Source organism: Hordeum vulgare, chromosome 4H (assembly GCF_904849725.1).
Source record: "Hordeum vulgare subsp. vulgare chromosome 4H, MorexV3_pseudomolecules_assembly, whole genome shotgun sequence".
In the NCBI taxonomy this organism is placed as follows: domain Eukaryota; kingdom Viridiplantae; phylum Streptophyta; class Magnoliopsida; order Poales; family Poaceae; genus Hordeum; species Hordeum vulgare.
The window spans coordinates 391,613,256-391,628,832 of record NC_058521.1 but is presented as its reverse complement, the minus strand read 5'-3'; the positions used below and the strand labels follow the sequence as shown (position 1 = coordinate 391,628,832).

Here is a 15,577-nt window from a genome sequence, read left to right as displayed (position 1 = left end):
ACCAAAACTGTGTCATTTACACAATTTGCACCTACCTCTCCTCGAACAATTTTGAGGACTACATTTGTAACCTCTTCTCCACATAAATCCCAGTGTCGTTGGTAAAAATGAGCTGGAAAACCATCCGACCTGGGTGATTTAGTGGGTAACATTTGAAATAGGGACATCTTCACCTCTTCTTGGTATAGGGAGCTAAGAGCATCTCATTCATATGTTGCGTGACTTTTTGTGGAACTTTTGATAGGACTTCTTCCATGCCTGAGACCCCGTCAGATGTATACAGATTATGGTAGAACTCGTTCACCATCAATTTAAGCTCTCCCATATCCTCTGTCAGGACCCCAAGTGAGTTGGCTAGCGCCTTTATCATATTTCGATTTATCCTCTGGCTCGCGTGAAGATGGAAAAACCGTGTGTTTCGGTCTCCTGAGTTTAGCCATTCCAAACGAGACCGTTGCCTTCACATAAGTTCCTCGCGATGGTACAACTCGATCAGCCTTTCATTCACCTTCAGTTCGGCATGGGACACCCTCATGGTGCTTCTCAGTTGGGGTCGTTCCGGAGGCGCTCAAGTTCCAAATTTTGGCTTTTATTTCCTTCCGGACTATGCCAAACGTGTTTTTGTTCCATGAGCCCAGTCGCCTTGAGACCCTTGTCAATTTTGCCCTTAGTTGCTGCAGATTCCTCGCTAGTCCTCCCTCTACCCAGCTCGTCGTTATGGTGTCTTTCCACGTCTTGTGACTTTCCCACATCACCTCACACATAAATCCTTGATGCTTTGGGGGACTTGTCAAACCATTCAACTCTAGTAATATAGGACTATGATCTGAATTTGCAGTAGTCAGATGTCTTACATGAGCATCTCGAAACATATCGTTCCAATCTGAATTGGATAGAGCTCGATCCAACCGCAGCCGAGTATAGGTTCGCCCCATCACTTTCTTCTCAAAGGTACATAACTGTCCCTGGTAGCCTATATCCATTAGCATGCAAATGTCCACCACATCACGGAATTGTTGGATCTAAGCATTACTCCTCTCTCCTATACCGTCCTGTTCCTATGGACGTAACACCTCATTAAAATCTTCAATGCACACCCAAGGGAGATTACTAAGAGTGTTTATCCCCTTTAGAATATCCCATCCTCTATATCGTAGGTGGATTTGCGCTTCTCCATAGAACTGTTGGGGAACGTTGCATGGGAAACAAAAAAATTCCTACGCGCACGAAGACCTATCATGGTGATGTTCATCTACGAGAGGGAGATCGGATCCACATACCCTTATAGATCGCTAAGAGGAAGCGTCAATAAACGCGGTTGATGTAGTGTTACGTCTTCACGATCAGTCCCATGAACCGTCCCATGATCCGTCCCACGAACCGTCTCGCGATCCGTCCCACTATCCGTTCCGATCAAGTGCCGAACGGACGGCACCTCCGCGTTCAGCACACGTACAGCTCGATGATGATCTCCGCCTTCTTTATCCAGCAAGAGAGACGGGGAAGTAGATGAGTTCCCCGGTATCTTGATGGCACGCCGGTGATGGTGATGATCACGGCTCCGCCCGAGCTCCGCAGAAATTCGATCTAGAGGAAGAACTACGATGTATAGGTTTGAGTTGCACGTGGCAAAGTTGTGTCTCAAAAACCCTAAAACATCTAGTATATATAGGAGGAGGGGAGGGGCTAGCCTTGGGGATCAAGGGAGCCCCTAGGGCGCCGGCCGAAGTTGAGAGGAGGACTCCAACTCCAATTCGGTTTGGGGAAGGAGGAGTCCTCCTCTTCCTTCCCACCTCCCTCCTTTTCTTTTCCTTTCTTTTGGTTTTCTTTCCTAGTGCCATAGCCCACTTGGGCTGGCCTCACTAGCCCACTAAGGGCTGTTGCGCCACCCTAGGAATATTGGGCTCACTCCCGGGTGGGTGGGCCCCTCCCAGTGAAAACCCGGAACCCATTCGTCACTATCGGTACACTTCGATAATGCCCGAAATCTTTCCGGTGGCCAAATGAAACCATCCTATATATCAATCTTCATTTCCGAACCATTCCGGAAACCCTCGTGACGTCTGTGATCTCATCCGGGACTCCGAACAACCTTTGGTCACCAACACCTATAACTCAACTATACCGAAACGTCACCGAACCTTAAGTGTGCAGACCCTGCGGGTTCGAGAACTATGTAGACATGACCTGAGACACTCCCCGGCCAATATCCAATAGCGGGACCTGGATGTCCATCTTGGATCCTACATATTCTATGAAGATCTTATCGGTTGAACTCCGTGCCAAGGATTCATATAATACCGTATAACATTCCCTTTGTCCTTCGGTATGTTACTTGCCCGAGATTTGATCGTCGGTATCTCTATACTATTTCAATCTCGTTACCGGCAAGTCTCTTTAATCGTTCCGTAATACAAGATCCCGTGACTAACACTTGAGTCACATTGCTTGCAAGGCTTATTTGTGATGTTGTATTACCGAGTGGGCCCCGAGATACCTCTCCGTCACACGGAGTGACAAATCCCAGTCTTGATCCATGCTAACTCAACGGACACCTTCGGAGATACTTGTAGAGCACCTTTATAGTCACCTAGTAACGTTGTGACATTTGACACACACAAGGTATTCCTCCGGTGTCAGTGAGTTACCTGGTCTCATGGTCATAGGAATGAATACTTGACACACAGAAAAGAATAGCAACAAAATGACACGATCACATGCTACGTTCATAGTTTGGGTCTTGTCCATTACATCATTCTCCTAATGATGTGATCTCGTTATCAAGTGACAACACTTGCCTATGTCTAGAAATGTTGACCATCTTTGATCAACGAACTAGTCAACTAGAGGCTCACTAGGGACAGTGTGTTGCCTATGTATCCACACATGTATTTGAGTTTACAATCAATACAATTCTAGCATGGATAATAAACGACTATTATGAACAAGGAAATATAATAATAAATAATTTATTATTGCCTCTAGGGCATATTTCCAATAGTCTCCCACTTGCACTAGAGTCAATAATCCAGTTCACATCACTATGTGATTGTAATGAATCTAACACCCTTACAGTTCTCGGGTTCGATCATGTCTCGCTTGTGAGAGAGGTTTTAGTCAACGGTTCTGAACCTTTCAGATCCGTGTGTGCTTTACAAATCTTTATGTCATCTTATAGATGCTGCTACTTCGCGTTATTCGGAAATATTCCAAATGTCTACTCTACTATACGAATCCTTTTTACTACTCAGAGTTATTCGGATTAGTGTCAACGCTTGCATCGATGTAACCCTTTACGACGAACTCTTTAACCACCTCCATAATCGAGAAAAATTTCTTAGTCCATTAGTTACTAAGGATAACTTTGACCGTTGTTCGGTGATTCGATCCTGGATCACTCTTTGTACCCCTTGACAGACTCATGGCAAGGCACACATCAGGTGCGGTACATAGCATGGCATACGGTATAGCCTATGGCTAAGGCATAGGGGACGAGCTTCGTCCTTTCCTTCTTCTGCCATGGTCGGGTTTTGAGTCTTACTCAAATTCACACTTCACAACACAACTAAGAACTCCTTCTTTGCTGATTTATTTTGAACTCCTTCAAAACTTGTCAAGGCATGAATTTCATTGAAAGTTCTATTAAGTGTTTTGATCTATCTCTATAGATCTTGATGCTCAATGTTCAAGCAGCTCTATACATGTTTTCCTTTGAAAAACTCCTTTCAAACAACCCTTTATGCTTTACAGAAATTCTACATTACTTCCGATCAACAATATGTCAACCACATATACTTATCAAAAATTCTACAGTGCTCCCACTCACTTCTTTGGAAATACAAGTTTCTCATAAACCTTATATAAACCCAAAAGCTTTGATCATCTCATCAAAGTGTATATTCCAACTCCGAGATGCTTGCACCAGTCCATAGAAGGATCGCTGGAGCATGCATACTTGTTAGCCTCCTTAGGATCGACAAAACCTCCTGGTTGTATCACATACAATGTTTGCTCAAGGAAACCGTCGAGGAAACAATGTTTTGACATCCTATGTGCAATATTTCATAAATAATGCAACAACTACTAACATAATTCTAACAGACTTTTAGCATCGCTACGAGTGAGAAAGTCTCATCATAGTCAACTTGTTTGATCTTGTCAGAAACATCTTTGCGACAAGTCGAGCTTTTAATAATAGTGACTTATCACTATCATCGTCTGTCTTCCTTTTAAAGATCCATCTTTACTCAATAGTCTTATGACCATCAAGTAGTTCTTCCAAAGTCTACACTTTGTTTTCATACATGGATCCTCTCTCGGATTTCATTGCCTCCAGCCATTTGTCGGAATCCGGGCCCACCATTGCTTTCTCCATAACTCGGAGGTTCACTGTTGCTCAACAACATGACCTCCAAGACAGGGTTACCGTACCACTCTGTAGTAGTACGCGACCTTGTCAAGCTACGATGTTTGTAGTAACTTGATCCGATGCTCAATGATCACCATCATCAGCTTCCACTTCAATTGGTGTAGGCGCCACAGGAACAACTTCCTGCGCCCTGCTACACACTGGTTGAAGTGAAGGTTCAATAACCTCATCAAGTTCCACCACCCTCCCACTCAATTCTTTCAAGAGAAACCTTTCCTCGAGAAAGGACCCGTTTCTAGAAACAAACACTTTGCTTCTGGATCTGAGATAGGAGATGTACCCAACTGTTTTGGATATCCTATGAAGATGCATTTATCCGCTTTGGGTTCGAGCTTATCAGACTGAAACTTTTTCACATAAGCGTCGTAGCTCCAAACTTTCAAGAAACGACAGCTCAGGTTTCTCCAAACCATAGTTCATTCTATGTCATCTTAACGGAAATACGCGGTACCCTATTTAAAGTGAATGCGGTTGTCTCTAATGCATACCCATAAATGATAGTGGTAATTCGATAAGATATATCATAGTATGCACCATATCAAATAGGGCGCTGCTATGACGTTCGGACACACCATCACACAATGGTGTTCTAGGTGGCATGAATTGCGAAACAATTTCCACATTGTCTTAACTGTGTACCAAAACTTGCAACTCAGATATTCATCTCTATGATCATATCGTAGACATTTTATCCTCTTGTCACGATGATCTCCACTCTGAAATAGATTTGAACTTTTCAATATCTCAGAATTGTGATTTATCAAGTAAATACTCCCATATCTACTCAAATTGTCAGTGAAGTAAGAACATAACGATATCCACTTCATGCCTTATCACTCATTGGACTGCACACATGAAAAAATGTATCACTTCCAACAAGTTACTTTCTTGTTCCATCTCACTGGAAAACAAGACCTTCAGTCATCTTGCCCATGTGGTATGATTTGCATGTCTCAAGTGATTTAAAATCAAGTGAGTCCAAACGATCCATCTGTATGGAGTTTCTTCATGCGTTAATACCAATAGGTATGGTTTGCATGTTTCAAACGTTTCAAAAATGAGTGAGTATAAAGATCCATCACTATGGAGCTTCTTCATGCATTATATACCAACATGATTCAAGCGGCAGTGCCACAAGTAAGTGGTACTATCATTACTACTTTGTATCCTTTTGTCATCAATATTATGAACATGTGTATCACTACGATCGAGATTCAACAAACCATTGAAGGTAATTATTCAAGCAAATAGAATAACCATTATTCTCTTTAAATGAATAATCCTATTGCAATAAACACGATCCCATCATGTTCATGCTCAATGCAAACACCAAATAACAATTATTTAGGTTTAACACCAATCCCGATGGTACAGGGAGCGTGCGATGCTTGATCACATCAACATTAGAATCACTTCCATCACACACCGTCACCTCACCTTTTCTAGTATCCTTTTAATCCGTAGCCGTAACTTCAAGTTACTAACACTTAGCAACTGAACCGGTATCTAATACCATGGTGCTACTAGGAATACTAGTAAGGTACACATCAATATCAGGTATATCCAATATACTTTTAGTCGACTTTGCCAACCTTCTCATCTACAAAGTATCTAGGGTAGTTCCGCCTCAGTGATCGTTCCCCTCATAACGGAAGCACTTAGTCTCGGGTTTGGGTTCAACCTTGGGTTTCTTCATTAGAGCAGCAACTGGTTTGCCATTTCATGAAGTATCCCTTCTAGCCCTTGCCCTTCTTGAAACTAGTGGTTTTACTAACCATCAACAATTGACGCTCCTACTTGATTTCTACTTTCGTAGTGTCAAACATTGTGAATCGCTCAAGGATCATCATATCTATCCTTGATATGTTATAGTTCATCACTAAGCTCTAGCAGCTTGGTGGCAGTGACTTTGGAGAACCATCACTATCTCATCTGGAAGATTAACTCCCACTTGATTCAAGCGACTGTTGTACTCACACAATCTGAGCACATGCTCAACGACTCAGCTTTTCTCCTTTACTTTGTAGACAAAGAATCTTGTCGGAGGTCTCATACCTCTCAACAAGGGCACGAGCATGAAATACTAATTTCATCTCTTAGAACATCTCTTATGTTCCATGACGTTCAAAACGTCTTCGACGCCTTGCTTCTAAGTCGTTAAGTATTACGCACTGAACTATCATGTAGTCATCAAAAACGTGTATGTCATATGTTCGCAACATCCACAGACGACGCTCGAGGTGCAGCACACCGAGTGGTGCATTAAGGACATAAGCCTGCGTAGCAATGAGGACAATCCTCAGTTTACGGACTCAGTCCACAAAGTTGCTACTATCATCTTTCAACTAAATTTTCTCTAGGAACATATAAAAACAGTAGAGCTACAACGCAAGCTACAACATAATTCGCAAAGACCTTTTGACTATGTTCATGATAATTAGTTCAATTAATCATATTACTTAAGAACTCCCACTCAAATAGACATCCCTCTAGTCATTCGAGTGGCGCATGATCCAAATCCACTAACTCAAGTCCGATCATCACGTGCTTTGAGCATAGTTTCAGTGGTGAACATCTCCATGTTGATCATATCTTCTATATGATTCATGCTCGACCTTTCGGTCTCTTGTGTTATGAGGCCATGTCTGTACATGCTAGGCTCATCAAGTTTAACCCGAGTGTTCCGCGTGTGCAACTGTTTTGCACCCGTTGTATGTGAACGTTGAGTCTATCACACCCGATCATCACGTGGTGTCTCCAAACGGCGAACTATAGCAACGGTGCACAGTTGGGGAGAACACAATTATATCTCAAAATTTTAGTGAGGGATCACCTTATAATGCTACCGTCGTTCTAAGCAAGATAAGGTGCATCAAAGGATTAACATCACATGCAATTTATAAGTGACATGGTATGACCATGATCTTGTGCTTCTTGATCTCCATCACCAAAGCACCGGCATGATCTTCATTGTCACCGGCGCCACACCATGATCTCCATCATCGTGCCACCATCGAGGTTGTCGTGCTATATATGCTATCACTACTAAAGCTACAACCTAGCAATATAGTAAACGCATGTGCAAGCACAAACGTTAGTTTAAAGACAACCCTATGGCTCCTGCCGGTTGCCATAGCATCGACGTGCAAGTCGATAACTATTACAACATGATCATATCATACATCCAATATATCACATCTTATCTTTGGCCATATCACATCACAAGCATACCCTGCAAAAACAAGTTAGATGTCCTCTAATTTGTTGTTGCATGTTTTACGTGGCTGCTATGGGTATCTAGTATGATCGCACCTTACTTACGCAAAAATCACAACGAAGATGTACAAATTGCTATTTAACCTCTCTCCAAGGACCGCCTCGGTCAAATCCAATTCAACTAAATTTAAAGAAATAAACACCCGCCAGTCATCTTTATGCAATGAGTTGCATGTTGGTCGATGAAACCGGTCTCTCGTAAGCGTACGAGTAATGTTGGTCCGGGCCGATTCAATCCAACAATACCGCTGAATCGATAAAAGACTAAGGAGGGCAGAAAATCGAACATCAATGCCCACAAAAACTTTTGTGTTCTACTCGAGATAACATCTACGCATGAACCTAGCTCATGATGCCACTGTTGGGGAACGTTGCATGGGAAACAAAAAAATTCCTATGCGCACGAAGACCTATCATGGTGATGTTCATCTACGAGAGGGAGATCGGATCCACATACCCTTGTAGATCGCTAAGTGGTAGCATTAATAAACGCGGTTGATGTAGTGGTACGTCATCACGAACCGTCCCACGAACCGTCTCGCGATCCGTTCCGATCAAGTGTCGAACGGACAGCACCTCCGCGTTCAGCACACGTACAGCTCGATGACGATCTCCGCCTTCTTGATCCAGAAAGAGAGACGCGGAAGTAGATGAGTTCTCCGGCAGCGTGATGGCGCACCGGTGATGGTGATGATATATTCCTGCACGGCTCAACCGAGCTCCGCAGAAATCCGATCTAGAGGAAGAACTATGAGGGATAGGTTTGAGTTGCACGTGGCAAAGTTGTGTCTCAAAAAACCTAAAACCTCTAGTATATACAGGAGGAGGGGAGGGGCTATCCTTGGGCTCAAGGGAGCCCCTAGGGCGCCGGCCGAAGTGGAGAGGAGGACTCCAACTCCAATTCGGTTTGGGGAAGGAGGAGTCCTCCTCTTCCTTCCCACCTCCCTCCTTTTTTTCTTTTGGTTTTCTTTCCTAGCGCCATAGCCCACTTGGGCTGGCCTCACCAGCCTACTAAGGGCTGGTGCACCACCCTAGGACTATTTGGTTTACTCCCGGGTGGATGGGCCCCTCCCGGTGAAAACTCGGAACCCATTCGTCACTCCTGGTACACTGCCGGTAATGCCCAAAATCTTTCCGGTGACCAAATGAAACCATCCTATATATCAATCTTCGTTTCCGGACCATTCCGGAAACCCTTGTGAGGTCCGTGATCTCATCCGGGATTCCAAACAACCTTCGGTCACCAACACCTATAACTCAACTATACCGAAACGTCACCGAACCTTAAGTGTGCAGACCCTGCGGGTTCGAGAACTATGTAGACATGACCTGAGACACTCCCCGGCCAATATCCAATAGCGGGACCTGGATGTCCATATTGGATCCTACATATTCTACGAAGACCTTATCGGTTGAACCTCTGTGCCAAGGATTCATATAACCCCGTATAACATTCCCTTTGTCCTTCGGTATGTTACTTGCCCGAGATTTGATCTTTGGTATCTCTATACCTATTTCAATCTCATTACCAGCAAGTCTCTTTAATCGTTCCGCAATACAAGATCCCGTGACTAAAACTTGAGTCGCATTGCTTGCAAGGCTTATTTGTGATGTTGTATTATCGAGTGGGCCCCGAGATACCTCTCCGTCACACGGAGTGACAAATCCCAGTCTTGATCCATGCTAACTCAACGGACACCTTCGGAGATACCTGTAGAGCACCTTTATAGTCACCCAGTAACGTTGTGACGTTTGATACACACAATGTATTCCTCCGGTGTCAGTGAGTTACATGATCTCATGGTCATAGGAATGAATACTTGACACACATAAAACAATAGCAACAAAATGACACGATCACATGCTACGTTCAGAGTTTGGGTCTTGTCCATTGCATCATTCTCCTAATGATGTGATCCCGTTATCAAGTGACAACACTTGCCTATAGCCAGGAAACCTTGACCATCTTTGATCAATGAACTAGTCAACTAGAGGCTCACTAGGGACACTGTGTTGTCTATGTATCCACACATGTATTTGTGTTTCGAATCAATACAATTCTAGCATGGATAATAAACGATTATTATGAACAAGGAAATATAATAATAACTAATTTATTATTGCCTCTAGGGCATATTTCCAACAAGAACAGTGTTGCTCTCCACTTTGCTAAACCCGGTTCGTCCATAATGCAATCAATATGATAACATGAATAACCAAGAATGTCAATATTTATTGGATCATTCCAGAACAACCCAAGTCCACCACTTCTACCTTGGCTACTTACAACATAGCCATGATCATAACCAATGCTCCATGCTAGGTTTTCTACCCTTGATCTATCAATCTGTGTTTCAACAATACAAAAAAGGGTAGGGGCAAAATTCTTCACGAGGTCGCGAAGCTCTCAAACTGTCGCCGCGTTGCCCGCGCCACGACAGTTCCAACTGAAAATACTCATTGTTCCTAGCGGCACTCCTCGAGGGAGCTTGTCGATCTTGCATAAAAAGTGTCTGCGTTGTTGAAATCCAGCTTGCTGCCACCTACAGTTCCCATGTTGCCTGTTTTCTTCTCTTTTGCTGCATTTTTTGGCCTCTTGCTATCCTTACTGGGGAAACGCAGACTGGTGGGAGAGGAGGCACTAGAGGAGTTTCTTCCCTAACCACAAGTTCTAGATGGTTGTGTTGTACCTCCTTCCCTCTTTCTTCAGTAGATGTGCTAGCCCGGTTTTCATCCGAGACCCGTTTATGAGATTGCAACGTATCCTTCATTGTCAGCTCCATTGATGCATGATTCTTCATGGCGTCCATGGCTTCCTCCTTCTCCTCTGCTGGATTCCCGCTTGCTGGGCGGTCTGATTCTGCTGCGCGTTAAAAAGCCAACTCTGAGATGAGTCATAAGGTGTGCCCCTCTACCACGCCCTCCTGACCATGTAGTTCCTCTTCCCCTCTGTGTCGAGCTCCCACAACCAAAAGGCCTAAAGCGTACATTGTCAGCAAACAGGAAGTCGCCCCACTCGAAGGATGCCACATCGTGTTCGCCTTCACCACATTCCTCATGCCAATGGCCAAACTCCCCACAGTGATAGCAAAAACTTGGGAGCTTTTCATACTTTACTTGGTACATTACCCTCTCGTTCCCCTTCTTTCTCGTGACAAACCTCTTGATCTTCTCATTGATGTTTATCTTCACCCTGACTCTAACAAATTCTCCAAAAAAACTGCCGACAACTTCAACTGAACTTCTTTCACTTCTCCGATCCGAGACGCCAGGCTTCTGACTGCAAGTTCTATCAGAAATTTGTCCGGCAACCTGTGGATCTGAGCTCATACAGCCAGTCTATCCAGTTTGAACGAATCAGGGTTTTTAAAGCCGTCATATTCTTGCATGATCACAACCTAATCCCGAAACAACCATGGCCCCTCAAACATCGCTTTATTCAAGTCCCCCAGGCAGCCGAACTGCGCCGTGAACAAGTTCTCTCTAATCTTCCGTCAGACCACAGGTTTCGCAGGGTTCCAAGCCGCCCTCATGTCCCCATACAAGGCGTTAGGGCTAAAAAAAATTGGCGTGTGGACACGGGCGATTGCAAGCCACTTCGCCAGTTCATCCATGTCCGGGAGCTCTTCTTCCCAAACGAACTCACCTCCTCCTCTTCCTAGAGAGTCAGTCGTGCTAGAAGCTCCTCCGCCGATTCCTTATCACTCTTTCGCTACGATCCACGAGCATCCGCCATCCTGCTACCCCGGTCTACGATCCTAGAGATCCGATCGCTTTCTCCTGCGAACGTAGGTAGAATTTCGGCGGTGGCCGCTAGAAGATAGAGAAACCCTAGGTTTATTGCCTAGGGGAAAAACCCATCGATAGGGAATGAAAAATGGAATTAGAAGGATGTGCTATCCGGGCCGAGCTTATAAACGGGCCAAACAAGAGGTCCAGAGTATACACGGATCTAGGCCTGTTCCAGGCTTCGCTCCCCACGAATGTCGCGTGCGGCCACCAAAATTTTCCTGACGCCATCGCTGCTCCCACTCCCACTTCCCCAGTGGCTTCGTAGGCGGCGGCCAAGCATCTCCTCAGCGAGGAGAGCCTTCGCGATGGCGGCGTCTGGATTCGGAGGCGGCGAGGCGTTCCCGCTGTCGTCTGCGGCGGGGGCCGGTGCGCTGAAGCTGCACAAGGGCGACATCACCCTCTGGTCCGTCGACGGCGCCACCGACGCCATCGTAAGTGCCCCCGCTCCATCCCATCATCCAATCCCACCTTATCTCCTCCACGCCAGGCTGGTTGCGTATGTAGATATGCTTGGATTGGTGAGATGAGCCGAGTTGTATTTTACCAGATACGGAGTAACAGCTACTGGCGTGTGGTGTGATCTGAGCATGGGATCGGAACCGAACCAAGATCCGGAACCATCTTATGGCGTTGTAGTTATGCTTATTTTCTGTTTTTAATGTCCGTATCGGTTCCGTCTGCCGTTAAGGGCGTCAGCAAGAAGTCTGAATCAAGTTCCCCAATGACTGCGAGCTTATTTTCTATGGAGTGGAATTTTAGTTCTGAGCCTCAAATCACCAGGAAAGCTGTAGTCCCTTTTGCTACAAGTTTATAAATCCGATATCTTATTAAAAATCCATTCAGCCAGTTACTAGATCTTATGCCTTTGCAAGGTTGTATGATTTGATCTATTATGTGTGTATTTACTAAAACCTTCTGTTACTTTCATTTGTGCTTTGAACTGATGTGTGACATTTGTCCTATGCCTTGCATCGAAGCAATAATCGTTCTCTGTGTTTAACAATGGATTATACAACTGAGATTTATTTTGGCAGGTCAATGCTGCTAATGAACGAATGCTTGGAGGGGGAGGTGTTGATGGAGGTATAAACTACCTTTTGAGAAGCGTGATAATTTAACTTATCACTGATGGTCCAATATCTCATACTAAGTCGAATCCCCTATGTCAGCTATACATCAAGCTGCTGGGCCACAACTTGTAGAAGCATGTCGTAAAGTTCCAGAGGTTAAACCTGGAGTCCGTTGCCCTACTGGAGAAGCTAGAATTACTCCGTTAGTACATTCTCTGATTCATTTTGGTGCCAACAGAATGCTATCTTCGTGAAACTATATAAATTTGCCTGTATATTGAATGTGAACAGAGCTTTTGAGCTTCCCGTGTCCCGTGTGATCCATACAGTTGGGCCCATATATGATATGGACAGGAAGCCTGAGGTGTCATTAAAGAATGCATACGAGTAAGTTCCTCCTTTTACACTACATATTATAGAATACTGTTCTAGCTGCTGAATCAGGCAAAAACAACCTGAACTGCATTTGTTAATTGCAGAAATAGCTTAAAGCTGGCTAAAGAGAATGGCATTCAGTACATTGCATTCCCTGCTATATCTTGTGGTATTTTTCGGTATGTGTGAAGTGCCTGTTTTCATTCATCCATCTATTTTTTTTTTGTGCAGTTTATTTTTTTCACTGACAAAATTTTGAAGTTTTAATACAATTTGAGTATGCAGTTACCCTCCAAAGGAAGCATCAAACATAGCTATTTCAGCTGCTCAACAATTTTCAGGCGATATTAAAGAGGTTAGCAGTATGCCATTTTACACTAAAACGCAGGAACTATACAACCAATAATTTAATTAGAAATCTATTATGACTAGTCAGACTTGCAGCATTACACTCTCTAAACATGGAAGTTTGTTTCTACTTATCCTGTTTTCGTGGTGTTGTCATATATATTTATTTATTTTAATATGTAAACCACTTGGTATTTGGCAGGTGCATTTTGTTCTGTTCTCGGATGATCTGTACAGCATTTGGCGTGAGACTGCCCAGGAGATGCTGATGCAATTTGAGAAATGAGTAACTATGATATCAGTGTAGTATGCACAAGTTATCCAGCATGTAATACGACCACTGGAGTCTATTGACCATGATCGCATGTATGGCGCAGTTTGAATGTGTTTATCTGAACGAGAGTTGGATGGATATGCAGGATAAGTGCCCTGAATGATATTATACCGTTCTTTATGCTTCATTTTCATACGTATAAGATGGCTGTCAAGTGATATTGCTAGCAGTGACTTAGGCCACCTTTGTTTCATAGGAATTTTGTAGGAATTCTAAGGCCTCCTTTGGTTCATAGGATAGGATTATCATAGGAATAGGAAAGTTCTAGAAAATGAGATGGCATGCATCTCAAATCCTATGAGTAGGATTGGGAAAAGAGATATCATTTGGTTCACATCATAGGAATTTTTCCATTGAGTCTAGCCTCTTTCTTATTTTCCTTTGAAATGTGGAGGATATGAACCAATCCTATATGGGAATAGGAATGCATTCCTTTGAACCAAAGGACTCTAAATGATTTGATATATAGGAATTTTTGTAGGAATTCTAAATGATAGGAATTTTGTACGATACTTCACAATTACTTCCTCCGTCTCGAAATAAGTGACTCAAAAATAACTCAACTTTGTACTAAATAAATAATTTAACTTTATATTAAAGTTAATGTAAAGTTGAGTCATTTTTAAGTCATTTATTTTGAGACGGAGGAAGTAGTTGTGAAGTATCGCCGCTGTAGCTCCAGTTCCATTCCCATTAAAGCACGCATCGACGTTCATACATTTAAGCCATGCTTTAACCACTCATTATCTCTGTAATGTACGCCGTCGAGCATAGGAGCATTGGTCAAAAAGAGGAATAGCGGTTTGCAAGAACCTACATGCCATGAATAAAATCCCCATGGAGTGCCTTCCAACGAAAAATCCTAATTTTACTAGACACTTTAAGTTTTCAGAGAATATCCCAAACTGGGTTGCTAGATGAAGGTCCCTCATCCTCCCTTTTAATCCTGCCGCCAAACTGATGGGTCCACTCTGTGTAATAAGCCGATCCAACCAGAAAGGAGAACGCTTTCTGTTTCGATTTTTTTTTTTTCCATTTCCAGAAACAAGAGCGTTTCCGTTTTATGCTAGGCAACAAAATCCTTCGTCAACTGTGAATTTAATAGGACTAGTAAGCTTGCACGTGCAATGCACGTCTCAAAGACATTGTTTAAATAAAATCAAACTAATATACATTTAAATGTTCCAAATTATATTTAAAAATAAGTGTTTGAAAATATGTAAATTTAATCCATAGAAAATGTTTCAAAACATATACTTTAAATGGATGCATAGTGTTCTGATGTTACCCAAGTTGTATTTTGAAAAGTGGGAGTATTGTGGTTATACAGACAATAATATACATTGTTTTATTCATTTGGTATTTTGATAGCTTGTAAAAAGAATAGATTAAATCTTGCTGTAATTGGAAAGCACCCTTGAATTGTTTCGAGTCCATGTACATGCAATCCTACAATTGTTCTTAATATCATGGTGTAAACAGGTGATAACTAAAGATGAGAAAAAGTCATGAATGGATATAGTCAATATCATGGTGTGGTCACTTGATGCGGAGAAATAAATAAATCAAGGAATAGTTAAATCAACGGATGATTCACATATGGGGTCAGGGGCGAAGCTACCTATATGGCATGGTTTGGCCATCGCCATACCTAACCAGCTGTACAAATACTCGTATATATACTATAATATTAATACTGAATCATCCTATTGGGTTGTGGACGTGCTAACTACAGCAGAAGCCCATCCCTAGCTGAATCGCTAAAGCCCACAGCCCCACAGACGAGTACATGACACGATTGATCAGATCACACATTCTGCTAGCTAGGGCACGCCGCACGAAAGGGACATAGCCTGCACGAGCAGCTGGGCATCCGGCAAATCAGCCACCGAAGGTTGTGGGCGCGAAGCTGGCGACTGGCAAGGCGGCGAAGGGACTCTGCGAGTCTGCGAT

At 43.3% G+C, this 15,577-nt stretch overlaps 1 protein-coding gene across 2 annotated transcripts; it reads left to right on the top strand.

Moving 5' to 3' along the window:
- Positions 1-11,666: 11,666 nt before the first annotated feature.
- On the top strand, positions 11,667-13,751 carry LOC123448700 (macro domain-containing protein VPA0103). 2 transcript variants are annotated; one of them, XM_045125667.1, is made up of 7 exons: positions 11,667-11,928; positions 12,532-12,580; positions 12,667-12,769; positions 12,859-12,954; positions 13,047-13,121; positions 13,228-13,297; positions 13,493-13,751. In XM_045125667.1, the coding sequence occupies exons 1-7, from the start codon at positions 11,689-11,691 to the stop codon at positions 13,574-13,576; spliced, it is 717 nt and encodes a 238-aa protein (XP_044981602.1). In that variant the 5' UTR covers positions 11,667-11,688; the 3' UTR covers positions 13,577-13,751. The 2 variants fall into 2 exon arrangements, with proteins under 2 accessions (XP_044981602.1, XP_044981603.1); XM_045125668.1 differs by lacking the exon at positions 13,493-13,751 and having other exon boundaries at positions 11,670-11,928; positions 13,204-13,297.
- The last annotated feature ends 1,826 nt before the right edge of the window (positions 13,752-15,577 follow it).

Bases quoted from the DNA above. Each gene is read 5' to 3' on its own strand.
- LOC123448700 (XM_045125667.1), top strand. From the start codon at position 11,689: ATGTCGCGTGCGGCCACCAAAATTTTCCTGACGCCATCGCTGCTCCCA. The intron at 11,929-12,531 runs GTAAGTGCCCCC...TTATTTTGGCAG, and splicing joins ACGGCGCCACCGACGCCATC to GTCAATGCTGCTAATGAACG. The intron at 13,298-13,492 runs GTTAGCAGTATG...GGTATTTGGCAG, and splicing joins TTTCAGGCGATATTAAAGAG to GTGCATTTTGTTCTGTTCTC.